Below are 12,486 nucleotides of genomic sequence, written 5' to 3'. Positions count from 1 at the left end.
GCCATGCCTTCTAAAATTGGAATGAATAAAGGCTGTTGATTTGAAACCTAGTGAACAGTGGAAAAATTATTCTAAAATGCACATAGTGTTGTGTCTATTGTCCTGACTATTTCATCCTTGACAGGTGATATGTCATTGTTGTAGTATTATGATGCATTGCTCATTATTGCAATTACTTTTGTCAGAGTACATCTAGGTTTTATGTTTGAGATGTGTGAACAAAGTAATGAGATGGAGAATTTTGGTTTGTTTTCATTGAGTCTTGATTGAATACATGACTGATTGTATAAAATACGACCAAATCTGGTTATTTCATGATGTATATTTCAGGAGCACATAAATCATATATATATATATTTTTTAATATGTTTTTATTGATTTCAGAGAGGAAGGGAGAGGGAGAGAAAGATAGAAACATCGATGAGAGAGAAACATCAATGGGCTGCCTCCTGCACACCCCCTACTGGGATTGAGCCAGCAACCTGGGCATGTGTCTAACCAGGAATCGAACCAGTGACCTCCCGGTGCATGGGACACCACTCAACCAAACAAGCCATGTGGGCCAGGCATAAATCATATTTTTATTTGAAATCCCTTTTAAATGGGATTTTCAGTTGTCATCTTAAGATCCTACATGGAGAACATGTGTACGTTTCTGGAGCTAATTTTGTGAAACAATTACAAAATTGTTTAACTTGCTAACTATATCTGTAATGAAGTTCATCAGAGTAAAGTTACGTAATCTTTTTAGAAGGCAAATAACCAGGACATGCAACTCTTTCGCTTTATAGATTATATTAAACTATTTATATGAGCTTAAAGATTTTATTTTATTCCATTTTATTGACATTTCCAAAGGTCTGTGCACTATTGTATCTGTTTCAACTTTCATTGCCCTGGAGGTGCTTTGTCATGGGGGAGGGGACGTGGCAAGGCTTGGGCAGAGTGCCCCGAGAGAAATAGCCAAGGAAAGTCTAGTGGGAAGCCACCTGTTGTCAGGTACAATGGTGACCACTAACCTTAAAGGGCCTTAGCTCTCCAAGCATACCTCACTCTCTCCCATTGAGTTGTGACCTTCGGGAGGGTAGGGACCAAGGAGAAAGCCCTTGGCCACAATTCATCACTGTCTTCTCAGTGCCTACCTCTTCCTCCTGCTCCTGGCAGTTAGCCCCCATCCATCCATGCCCCCATCAAGTGGGCACCCTTTCCCTTCCAGAAGTTCTCCCAGATCTCAGGCTGCCTATCCCCTGGGCCTCAGAGACCACCAGTTGGCTCTGTCTCCCTGCCTGACAGGTCCCACATCAGCACTGGGAACAATATGTTCCTGGCACCCAGAATGAAACTGAGATGTGCACACCCCATAGAAGCATCATATAGCCAGGGGTAAGGCCCATAATACAATCAGCATGGATTAGATGATTTTTTGCAGGCTATTGCAGACCTTGCCATCTGGAATGTACTGTTTTCTTGGGACTCTGTTTTCTAAATTAAAAGAAAAAAGATTACAATTGTACTTTTGTTATGCCCTTCATGATGAAATTGGGGCTGGATGGAAACATTTTTATTTTCTTGCTTGACTTTTTTCCAGGAACTGTAGAGATTCCAAAACATCAAGTATTTACCTCTGTTAGTTAATTGGCTTATTATTCAATATCCAATGATGAAAATGTATTTTTGTACTGTTTAGAACTTCCATCAGGGTATCAGAGGGAAGGGGAAGGTCTTACATGGTAAAAATTATGTGAACAAATGTTTTTAAGAGTAGACACATTATTTTATAAAAGTAAGGCGTATATCACATCAAATCTGCGGCCTCAGTTAGAAAGAAAGAAAGAAGGATCTTGAAATTTGCTTACACTTATTAGAAATAATGCTATTGGCCCTGGCTGGTGTGGCTCAGTGTTTAGAGCATCGTCCTGCGCACCAAAGGGTCGTGGGTTTGATTCCTGGTTAAGGGCAGCACCTGGGTTGCAAGTTTGATCCCTGGCCCCCAGTCAAGGCACGTGCAGGGGACAACCGACTGATATTTCTCTCTCACATTGATGTTTCTCTCTCTCTCTCCCCCTCCCTCCCTCCCTCCCTCCCTCTCTTCCATCTTCTACTCTCTCTAAAATCAATGGAACCTGGCCAAGCATGGCTCAGCGGTTGAGCGTTCACCTAGGATCCAGGCGATCGGGGTTCGATTCCCGGTCAGGGCACGTGCCCGGGTTGTGGGTCGATCAATGACTCTCTCATAATTGATGTTTCTCTCTCTCTCTCTCTCCATCTCCTTTCCTCTCTCTGAAATCAATACAGATATATTTAAAAATAAAAAAATAAAGTCAATGGAAAAATATCCTTAGGTGAGGATTAACATACATACATACATACATACATACAAACATAATAAATAAATAAATAAATAAATAAATAAATAGAAAAGAAATGATAGTATTTTCTAAAACAGCCAAAGAGAGAGACAGAGGATGGGATACTGATTGTGCCAGAGTCCGTGTGTATATAATCGCCTTCCATCCAAAAGGAAGTAACTGCTCTGTGGTTAGGATAACAGGGGAAGGCTTGTGTTGCGAAGCCCTCCGCTCCGCAGCTCCCTCTACTTACTCCCATCCCTGCTCAAATATACACAATGAAAACGGCAAGCACCCTTCCACTCCTCTGTACGTCTTTTAATTCCCAAAGTGACTATGAAATTCGATCAAAGGAATTCTGCCTAAAAAGAAATTGAGCGAACTCTTGCAAGGACCCCATCTATGTAAAATGCAGGAAAATACTTTTGCAAAGTATAATTGAATGATAAAGCCAGGAACTTATTCCCTCTTTTCCATCCCTTGCACTGTCTCCACGTTAACGTCACCAGTTGTAACACTGTGCCCTGTCTTTGTTCTCCTGCCGTGCACAGCTGTGATGGCAAAGATTACTAGGCATCAGGGACCCTGGAGACCAGGGTGAATTCTACATTGTAGGAAGAGCTATTAATATTTTAAACAATGTCAACCCTTCAGGGCTTGAGGTATTATATCACTATTTATATGATAGAACCTGTTACTATTTGGAAGGTTTCGAGGGTTTTAGCAGCCTGATAATTAAGTAGGAGATATAATTATATTAATGCAATTAACATGTAATAAAAGGTGGACTTTTAAATGTTCCTGATATTGTCTGATACAAAAATAACTCTTGATTAGATAATTTGTCTCATAAGAAATGTCTATGTAGGTCAGGATGAGATCATTTGAAAAATATATACTCTTTTGAGAACTCCTAAACCTAAAAAAAAAAAAAAAATCTCATTTAAGAGCCAGAGTCAAATTATATGGTCATTTTAGTTCTCAGAATTCAAAGCATAGATGGCTGGAATCGTGCGCGTGTGATAATTCTAGGCTACTCTCAATAAATAATACATGTCATTTCTGCTTCACTGAGGCTGTCACTTACTGCTCTAAATGACTTTCAATGCAGGGCCCAGCCTGCTCTCCCAGAGTGCACTTCAGCTCAATTCCAAACCTGAAGGGTCCTTCCAGTATCCAGCCAGCTACCATAGCAACCAGACCCTGGCCCTGGGTGAGACAGCCCCATCGCAGCTCCCGGCCCGCAGCACACAAGCCCGAGGTGCTGGCCAGAGCTTCAGCCAGGTATGTGTGGGGATGGGGCCCTCTGCTGTGTTGGTCTGTGGGCTCCAAGGGAACAGGCCAGGAGCAGAGCTGTGAGAAGGCCACAGCAGTCCCTCCTGCCTTTCTGTGGCATGTCCCACAACTTCCTTACATGTCTTTAGTGCTGTGAGTGAAGGAAATGAATAATAAAATCCCATTATGGAGTAACACTGAATTGTAAACATGCTTTCATTAGGAAGGTCTGTGAGTTGCTCCTGCTATATTTATACTCTATTCATGTCTCTGTGTGGATATGCGAATGTGTCGTTACTCTTTCTGTGTCTATATGAGATATAAATATGGCATACATTCTGATTTTCTGTGTGCACCTGGAACGATTTTTATTCTCCTAAAAACATGAAATTATTCTTTGGGGCTACTCATATAAAGAAACATACTATCAGTGCATAATCATGTATGTAGAACTAGTCTGAAGATAATTATGATTTGTTCAGGAATAGTTACGCTTTGTCAAGGTTGATTTTGGAATGTGCCCTTAGTTGTTTCCTTAAGGTGTATACTTGTTCTTATAGTTTCACAGCACAGACTTATTAGCTGCCCTTCAAACCAGCTCCAGATTAGTGGCCATTAGAAGTGGCTAGTAATCTGAGTGTTTCTGTTTTGTTTTGTTTTTTCACAAAAGACGTAAATGTTGTGATAGATCGATGGATGGATGGATGGATGGATGGATGGATGGATGGATGGATGGATGGATGAGTAAGTAGATAACTAGCTAAATATTTTTGTTTTGATAACTTTAGTGTTCAAGCTATATTTGATCAACCTAGCAGGTTTAACATATTGGAGGGCTATCTTGTTTTAAGCTGTTTTGAATTTCTTTTCAGTGGCTCAAGGCCCTTTTAATCTCTTGTTCCTGAAATGAAGAGCCCACAGCTCCAAAAGCAACCTCTTCAGCTGACTGACTAGATTAATGCCATCTTTTCTGCATTTATTGGGAAATACATCTGCTACCTGACCCACCACTGACTCCTGTAATAACCAAACCCTTCTTTGTCACCAGTTTCTTGTCATTATCCATCCATGTGTCTTTCCAACTAAACTGAAGGCTGCTTGAGGGCAGGACCATTTTCATCTTAATCAGCAGCCCCTGGCTGTCCACACAACCCCCAAGGAATGTCTGCAGATAGATAGGAGGCAGGACCAGTTAGAATGTCATAGTATAGTCACCATGAGATGCCTGTTTGAGGTGACATGGACATAAATGAAGCCAAAGCTCCAGTCTCAGTGCCTCACAATTATTATATTATTGCCTAACAATATATTTAAAAAATGATTGCTTTCTTTAAGCAAAACCCTTGTCCATCATTGGCTTCATAACTTTTACCTGATGATGCAGAGCTATAGGATTTGTGGATAAAAGGGTGGTAAATAAAAGACTTACTGAGAGGAAAGGCCTGTCCCTTATTTCTTTATATGAGTAACCCCAAAGAATAATTTTATGTTCTTTAGGAGAATAAAAAGTTGCTATTTAATTTTTTGGAAACAAGTGGGATACAGCCCTTTTTATTTTATTTATTTATTTATTTTTAATATATCTTTATTGATTTCAGAGAGAGGAAAGAAGAGGGAGAGAGAGAGAGAGAGAAACATCAATGATGAGAGAGTCATTGATCGGCTGCCTCCTGCACACCCCTGGCTGGGGATGGAGCCCGCAACCCGGACATGTGCCCTGACCAGGAATCTGGCCCCAATCGCCTGGATCCTAGGTCGGCGATCAACCACTGAGCCACGCCCGGCCAGGCCAGCCCTTTTAATCCTGATATCCAGCCATAAGAGGCTACTTTCAGAAATAAGCATATTTTTATACTCAAATTAACCTAGAAAGCTATGAACTTAGCTTTTACCGGTCCTTATAACTTCTAAGACATGTAGCTAGTAAAACAGTAAAGTTTTACCTTCTTTTATTTTTATCTTGAACTCATATATTACCTGTGATTGGCTTTTTCTCAAAAATATCTAAGACCCCTGTAATTTGAGTTGAAAACATTGAACCATTTTTAAAAAAATCAGTATTTCCATATAGCTGAGCATCATGGAAAACGGAAATCAATATAAAATGAAAAATCAGTTAACTTATCAACTTACTGTGAGCATCTTGTAAGCCCGTTCACACATAGCTATGCAATAACTAACTGGTTAGTCAAAACTTTCTTGTAAAATTAATAGCTACCCTTTATTGAACACCCAGAAATAATCTGTTCTACATACATCCTCATATTTGATCCCTGCAAAAGGGATTACTATCTACATTTTAAAGACCTGGAAATTAAGCTCATCACATTTAGAGAAGTTGTCACACCCCATTTTAAGGCAGCAACTGTAAGAAATAGGAAGAGAATCTTTACTGAATTGAAATCTGATCATTCTAGGAGAGTGTTTCATAGGTTTTATTGTATATATTGATCACTTCAATCAAAAATCTAGAATCTGAACCTATTAAGAGGTGTATAAATATGGGCAAGCAATGTAGGGTTGTATGTTCTTCCATGTTGAGGGAGCTCCCCCTCGTGGGAGTCAATTCTGTCTTCCACTAACTGCCATGGAGTAAAATGGTAGAAGCTCTAAAATGACAAGATGGGGCCTCACATTAAAAGTCTGCTTTAAAATTTAATCAGGAAGTACAACTGAGTTGCAAAGATATCAGAGCTCTGTATTTGAAGTTATCAGGGTTATAGTTTGAAGGCATCTATGAATGTGCATGTTCAAGGTGATAAGTTGGAGGCAAAGGTGATTGGCAATACTCATTTACCTGGCAGGTGGGTAGGATAAAATCTGGATACTCAAACCAGGGAGCTGTTCTAATTCACTTGATTCGTAGGAGCGAGGCTGTTGGTGGCTATCTGAATCCTGTTTATTTTAGCTTAGTGGTGGATGGATATCGGTCCCACAATTCACTTTCAGCTTTACTGTGCTGCAGTATGAAAGGCATGTTTTATTGAGCATCCCATAGGACCTGTGACTTTAAAACTGTCAGAGAAATGCTGAACAAATAAGCCGATATTTTCACTCAGCAGTTAGCATTACACCTTGAAAATGGGGAGGCTATAGCCCATTCTGGTAGCATCTCCTTTGTAGGATTTTCATGGGACTCGCCTATTCCAGTGCTTTCATGGAGCCCTGTGACTCATCCTTTCCAATATTCTGACTGGTGTTAAAGTTCATTCCCCCAAGGCTAGGTTAACTCAGAATGTCCTGTGGTCCTAAAGTTCCAAAGCAGGCTAGTAAAGTTCAAAATATGGCTGCAGCTGCCAGACCAAGTTAATAAGGTCAGTAATCAGCAGAAAACCATTTCATGCTTTGGCCTTAAAGAGAATGTGTAATTCTAAAACAAAGCAAGTCATTTTCACTCTCAGTGATTTTCTCTGTCCTTCATAAATCACACTGGAATGTAATTTCAAAGCAATATCACAAATGTTCAAAGAGTCTAATTTCAATTCTTTAAAGTCTAGTTTATTGAAGATAATCAGTGTCCGAGTGATCAACACCGGGCTGTACGCCAAGCCCTGGTGATACACAAGACTAGCCTGCATTGCCCCACTGTAACTGTCTGAATAAAACTGTGAGTCACGAAAATTGTCATAAAACACGAGTTCTCTTACATCTCCCTGACTAAAATCCTTAAAAGTCATTCTCCGTAGACTCTCGGATGAGCTCGTGGGGCTGGACTGGAGGAAAGAGAGTATAAGATCTCCCCAAGGACCCCAAGGCCTTTCTTGGAAGTAGCATGAGTCCATGCAGTCACTGTTTCCCTGCTCTCAGCCCTCTGCTCAGCTGCCCTGCAGGCCCTGCCCAGCCTCTAACAGGCTGCAGTTAGCCCTGCAGCCCCCCCTTCCTCCCCCCAGCCAGCCTTGCCCTGCGTGGGGCTGTTTTGCTGCGCCTCAGTCAAAGCAGAGCTAGTCTTTGGGCTATTCTGTGTCTTTGGGCTATTCCTGACAGCACTCAGGGTGTTTATTGTGTGCCTGCTGCGTGCCATGAGCTGATGTATCTGCTTGGAATGAAATAGTAAAGAAAATAGGTCCCTATCCTCAAAGAATTATTCTAGAATCAGTGAGAGGGACTCGGAAAATCAACACAGTGAGCAAGTCAGTCGCATAGTTTGTTGGAAGACGATGATTTCTACGAGGGGGAAATGAGTGCGGACCAGGATGAGTGGGATCCAAAGTGCAGGATGGGGCCTGTGGAAAAGGTAACCTTTGGGCAACAGCATGAGAAGAGGGAGGCAGCTGTGTGGTGGCTGCTGGGGGACAGCAGATGCATGTGGGTGAGGTGGCCTGAGGTGGTCAAGGTTGTTAAAATGGGGTGCAGGAACGGTGAGGGGATGGGAGACCCAGTGGATCACTGCGTGGATCTTGTGTTTTACTCAGATTGAAATGAGGAGCCAGTAGGGAATGTTAAGCAGAGACACAACATGACCTGATGTATATACTGAAAGCTTCATTCTGTCATATCACATAAAATACCCTACACAGTAAGGTGCATGTAAGCCGGTTTCTTCCCAGCAGATCGCCTTGCTGTGCAAGAGTGGAAACCTGCAAAATTAATCTCCATATCTCAAGTAAGTGGCCCAGGGTTCACCAAATGCGCATCAGGTTGCCCCAGCCCCGGTCTTCTTCTTTCTAATCACACTGAGAAAGGCTGCGGGCGGTGAGACGTTAAGGGGGTTGGCTGTCCTCCAGGCTCTGTCTGCTTCCACTCACATAGTTTCCTACGGATTATATGACATGCTGAATGTAAAACTTCTGGCACAAAGCACTCTAAAAATGTTGGTTTCTTCCCATGTCCAAACACAAAGTAGTCTCACCAAGCATTCCGTACTTTGAAGAAACAAAGTATGCAAGATGAAAGAAAGTACTACAGGAACCTAAAGTTTTTAAAACCACTTTCATGTTCTGCATCAGAACTGAAGTGAGAGAATGCACATTCTCAGTCCCAGGGAAATGCCTGCTTGCTGCAGGAAGTTAAGAACTGTGATAGTTCTGTAAAATAAAACTGAACAAGAGTAGAGACTCTAGAAACGCAACAAGCTTTTTCAAGAAGCAAAATGCCCATTTCTTTTTGATCCGGCCTATCTAATGTTGCACTGATTTCTGTGTCTTACAAGTTCTCATTTATGCTACATCATAATTATAAATATGCTGTCTGCTCACTTCTGCCAGAGGCTGATGTGTTTGTTGAGTTTGGAACACTGCTGATTGGGGCACTCTCAGGTCAGGCAGATGCGAAGGTCAAGGGAATGGAGAGAACTCTGGATGGTGGCCTGGTGGACACAGAGACCCACACAGTGCAAAGGAAGAGCAAATCCCCAATAAACACCTATTTATGGATCACTGAATGATAGGGGTTGTACAGACATCACTCCAGGTTGCTTAATTATAGTAGAAGTTGTTTACTTGTAAGGAGAAAAATCACTAATGAACTTGGAAAACACAGAATTGCAGAGATATGTTTAGTGTACATTATGCAGCATTTAGAGGAGAAATCATGTCACTTTGTATATTTTCCTTGGCATATTTTTGAGAAATCCGCAGTTTACTTGCTTTTGAGAGTGTTTGGATGCCTACCTACTGGAACTCCTTTCTCGTTGATCTTTTTTAAAATCTCCCTCCCTTTCCTCTTCCCAGTATAGATATATTGAATCTGGCTTTAATAATCGAAACCTTTCTCATGGCAGGGAGGGCCGCGTGTGCATTTTACTGTAACATTTCCTGCTCTGAGCAAATATTTGGGTTATTGAAGTCATACCAAATGAGCATCTTGCTGAAATAAAAGTTTTATGTAGTGTAGTTTTGCCAAAGCTCGTGTTTTTGAGAAAGAGTTGCCATCAAGAAATTCCTCCTCATATATTCTCAGAGATGAATTTATATGACACTTATGTCATTGTTTTATTTTCTTCTTTTAAATGTTCTTCCACTGGCAGACCCTATTAATGACCATACAGATACTTTTCAGAATATTCATTCACAATGATCTTAATTGTATTTTTATTAAAGGGCGGTCAGAGGGAAGGAAAAACCACCCAGGATGCAAAAACTTACAACACCCTGTTTCCTGGGAAAATGGATCCACTACCACCTCCGCCCTGCTGCAGTGACAGGGACAGTGTGGTTTGCAAGATCTCTCCCACACACTCTCTGCTTCTCTTTCATAATTTTGGGACCATCATGCAAAGAGAAAGCACTGAGGGTGGTCCCCATTATTATCTCCAAGATCATAGCTCTCATGGTTCTTTGATTTAAGATGTTCTCATCAGAAGAAAGAATTCCTTCCAAGTGCCTTTGTTTTTCAGTTACTCAACTTTACTTTGCTCCAGGCACGTTCGATGTTAGCACAGTGTCACCACCGGTAACCCAGCCCTTCTACCCTCACCCCAGCATTGGTGACTCCAGGGACAGCGCGTGAACTGTGAGCAGAGCTGCCTCTTTACTTTGTTTCATGTTTTTACCAAAACCAGCGCTCCTCCAGGGAACTGCTGTACAAGGCACTTGATGATTTTGCTTGGCTCTTTCCAAAATCAAAGGTTTCTTACAGTCTCAGGATTTTTTATGTCGGGAATTATTTTAAAGACTGGCATTCCTTCTGAAGACAATTTCAAGAGAGAAGTAAGATTTGGGGAGCAATGACAGTGGTGGTCAAGTGCATTTACTTCATCCCAGGGAGTAGGTTTAAGGGCACAAAACTGATGTGGGGATGGAGATTCATTTTGACTGCATTATGTTACAGGACATTTCATGCAATACCTAAGTGAGGCTGTTTACATTGTGCAGTTGCTGATTTCTTGTTTCCAAGTTATGAGAGTAAATGCCTTTGTTCATAAGCATGTGCGAGCCTAATGCCCGATACAAACTCAGCCTAGGAAAGTTCAACAAACCCTCAGACATTTTAATCAGCACACGGAGCTGACATTACTAAATCATGTTACCGGTTTGTTCTGGTTTAGAAGTGGATTTCTTCAAAGGTATTATCTTAAAGCCATATCCTGGTTTTTAGAATTTAAGTTTTTCAGGCTTTTTGACTTGTCGAAAGAATAGTCTTCAGTCCTTGTTTTTACTTTTACTGCCCGTCACCATTTAATTCCCTTCCCCTTTGCACTCCCTCAAACGCCCTGCCCATTGCTTCCTCACCAAACCCAGTGCCATGTCCCTGTGCCGAGGCTCTTCTGTGGCCCTGGCCCTGTTGCTCTGCCTTCCTCTGAACCTGCTCACCAGCTTTGCCTCTCAGGACACTGTTTTGCCAGGACCATTGTTCTAGCAGTGACTTTAGTCACCACAACCAGAACCATCTACAAAGGGAAGACACCATGAATTATTAGGTTCGTGATCTGACAGTAATTCCAAAAAATGACAAGTGATAAATAGGGCTGATGGGAACAAGATGCTTATCCCAAGTCATTAAGCTCCCTTCTGGAAAGCCACCGGGACTCTGGGTCTCCAACCCTGACACTGTGGGCCTGGCTGCCTAGCACTCTGGGCAAATATGCTTCTGACCCAGAGTTAGGGGCCTGCTGACAATTCCCGGAAACTTGGCAGGTCTAAATGCATCCTCACGAGGACTGCTGGTAAGTCATGGACCTGCTTTCTGAATGCAGTTTTGCTCAGTGATGTGAGCATACATAATTTGCAGTCAAGATTTCTTAGAGTCCAGACTATCAAGGCTCTTGTTAACTGGCTGCAAGCAGTGGTTTTTGTTTTGTTGTTTTGTTTTTTCACTGCCAAATTCCCAAAGAATGAGGAATACGTAAGTTTTCAAGTTCAGAGAATTTTTCCTCTATCACTCCATGCCATCCCTACCCCCTTTACAGAAGATACATGTGAAGGCATCCGGAAACAACTCAGCTCTATGTCAAGGGCTGATGCCACATTCCGGTCAAAGAGCGCCCAACTTTCAGGGGCTCAAACTCTCAGAAAAGAACAGTGTCATGATTGTGAGCTGCATAGTATTCTTTACAAACAAAAATACAACAACGACAGAGCTCCGAAGTAATGTCAAGGTAAAATACTCCACATACGAGGATTGCAGGGAGGCCTTCAAAAACATCTCATTTGCACATGGAACACAGTAAATGTTTAGTGGTTTATTGACTTAATGAGCGAATTCATGCATGGAACTTGACTGCTGCCACTTACTGGGAATACTGTAAATATTGTGTCAATTTCCATTTCCATATTTTCCACTACACTTTGAAAATGCATCCGCCCTTAAACACTCCTATAAAATAGGTATAAACACACTCACTCCACAGCTACACAGGAGGACGCAGCATACCTAGTGTGCACATGCAAACACAGGCAAACACAATATAAAAATCACAACTGTAGTATGTCCAAAGTCTGACCCATCTGAAACTTACATGTAAACTATAAAATAGTTATATATTTTAAAATATATAAATAAGAGGTCTGTTGAGTTATGTGTATTGCTCATGTCTCATTAAAACACAACTACTTTTTTAAAAATTTGAGATGTAATCTACATAAGGCATTCATAGAAATTGGAAGTAATTGTTTTCATTTTTCTCTTTTTTTTTTTCCAATGTATCTTTATTGATTTCAGAGAGAGGTAAGGAGGGGGAGAGAGAGAGATAGAAACATCAATGATGAGAGAGTCATTGATCGAGCCCGCAACCTGGGCATGTGCCCCGACCAGGAATCAAACCCCGATCTCCTGGATCCTAGGCCGTTGCTCAACTGCTGAGCCACGCCCGGCTGGGCTCATTTTTCTCTTGATGAAGTTCCCATAATAGGAAGCAAGAAAGGAATGACATTTAACGTGCACAGCTCCGCTCGTCAGAGGCTATCCTGGCAGGGCATCTGTCTGC

At 41.6% G+C, this 12,486-nt stretch overlaps 1 protein-coding gene across 3 annotated transcripts in view; it reads left to right on the top strand.

Moving 5' to 3' along the window:
* Positions 1 to 12,486, top strand: part of CTNND2 (catenin delta 2) — a 688,120-nt gene that overhangs the window by 381,579 nt on the left and 294,055 nt on the right. For all 3 annotated transcript variants that reach the window (XM_081131846.1, XM_081131845.1, XM_081131844.1), the window contains one exon: positions 3,460 to 3,632. In XM_081131846.1, coding sequence (XP_080987972.1) covers positions 3,460 to 3,632 — 173 coding nt within the window. The remainder of the gene's footprint in view (positions 1 to 3,459; positions 3,633 to 12,486) is intronic.

This window comes from Miniopterus schreibersii, assembly GCF_964146895.1.
Source record: "Miniopterus schreibersii genome assembly, chromosome: 3".
Lineage (NCBI taxonomy): Eukaryota > Metazoa > Chordata > Mammalia > Chiroptera > Miniopteridae > Miniopterus > Miniopterus schreibersii.
Note: the sequence above shows the minus strand (reverse complement) of the source record. Positions and strands in the feature narration are given on the sequence as shown.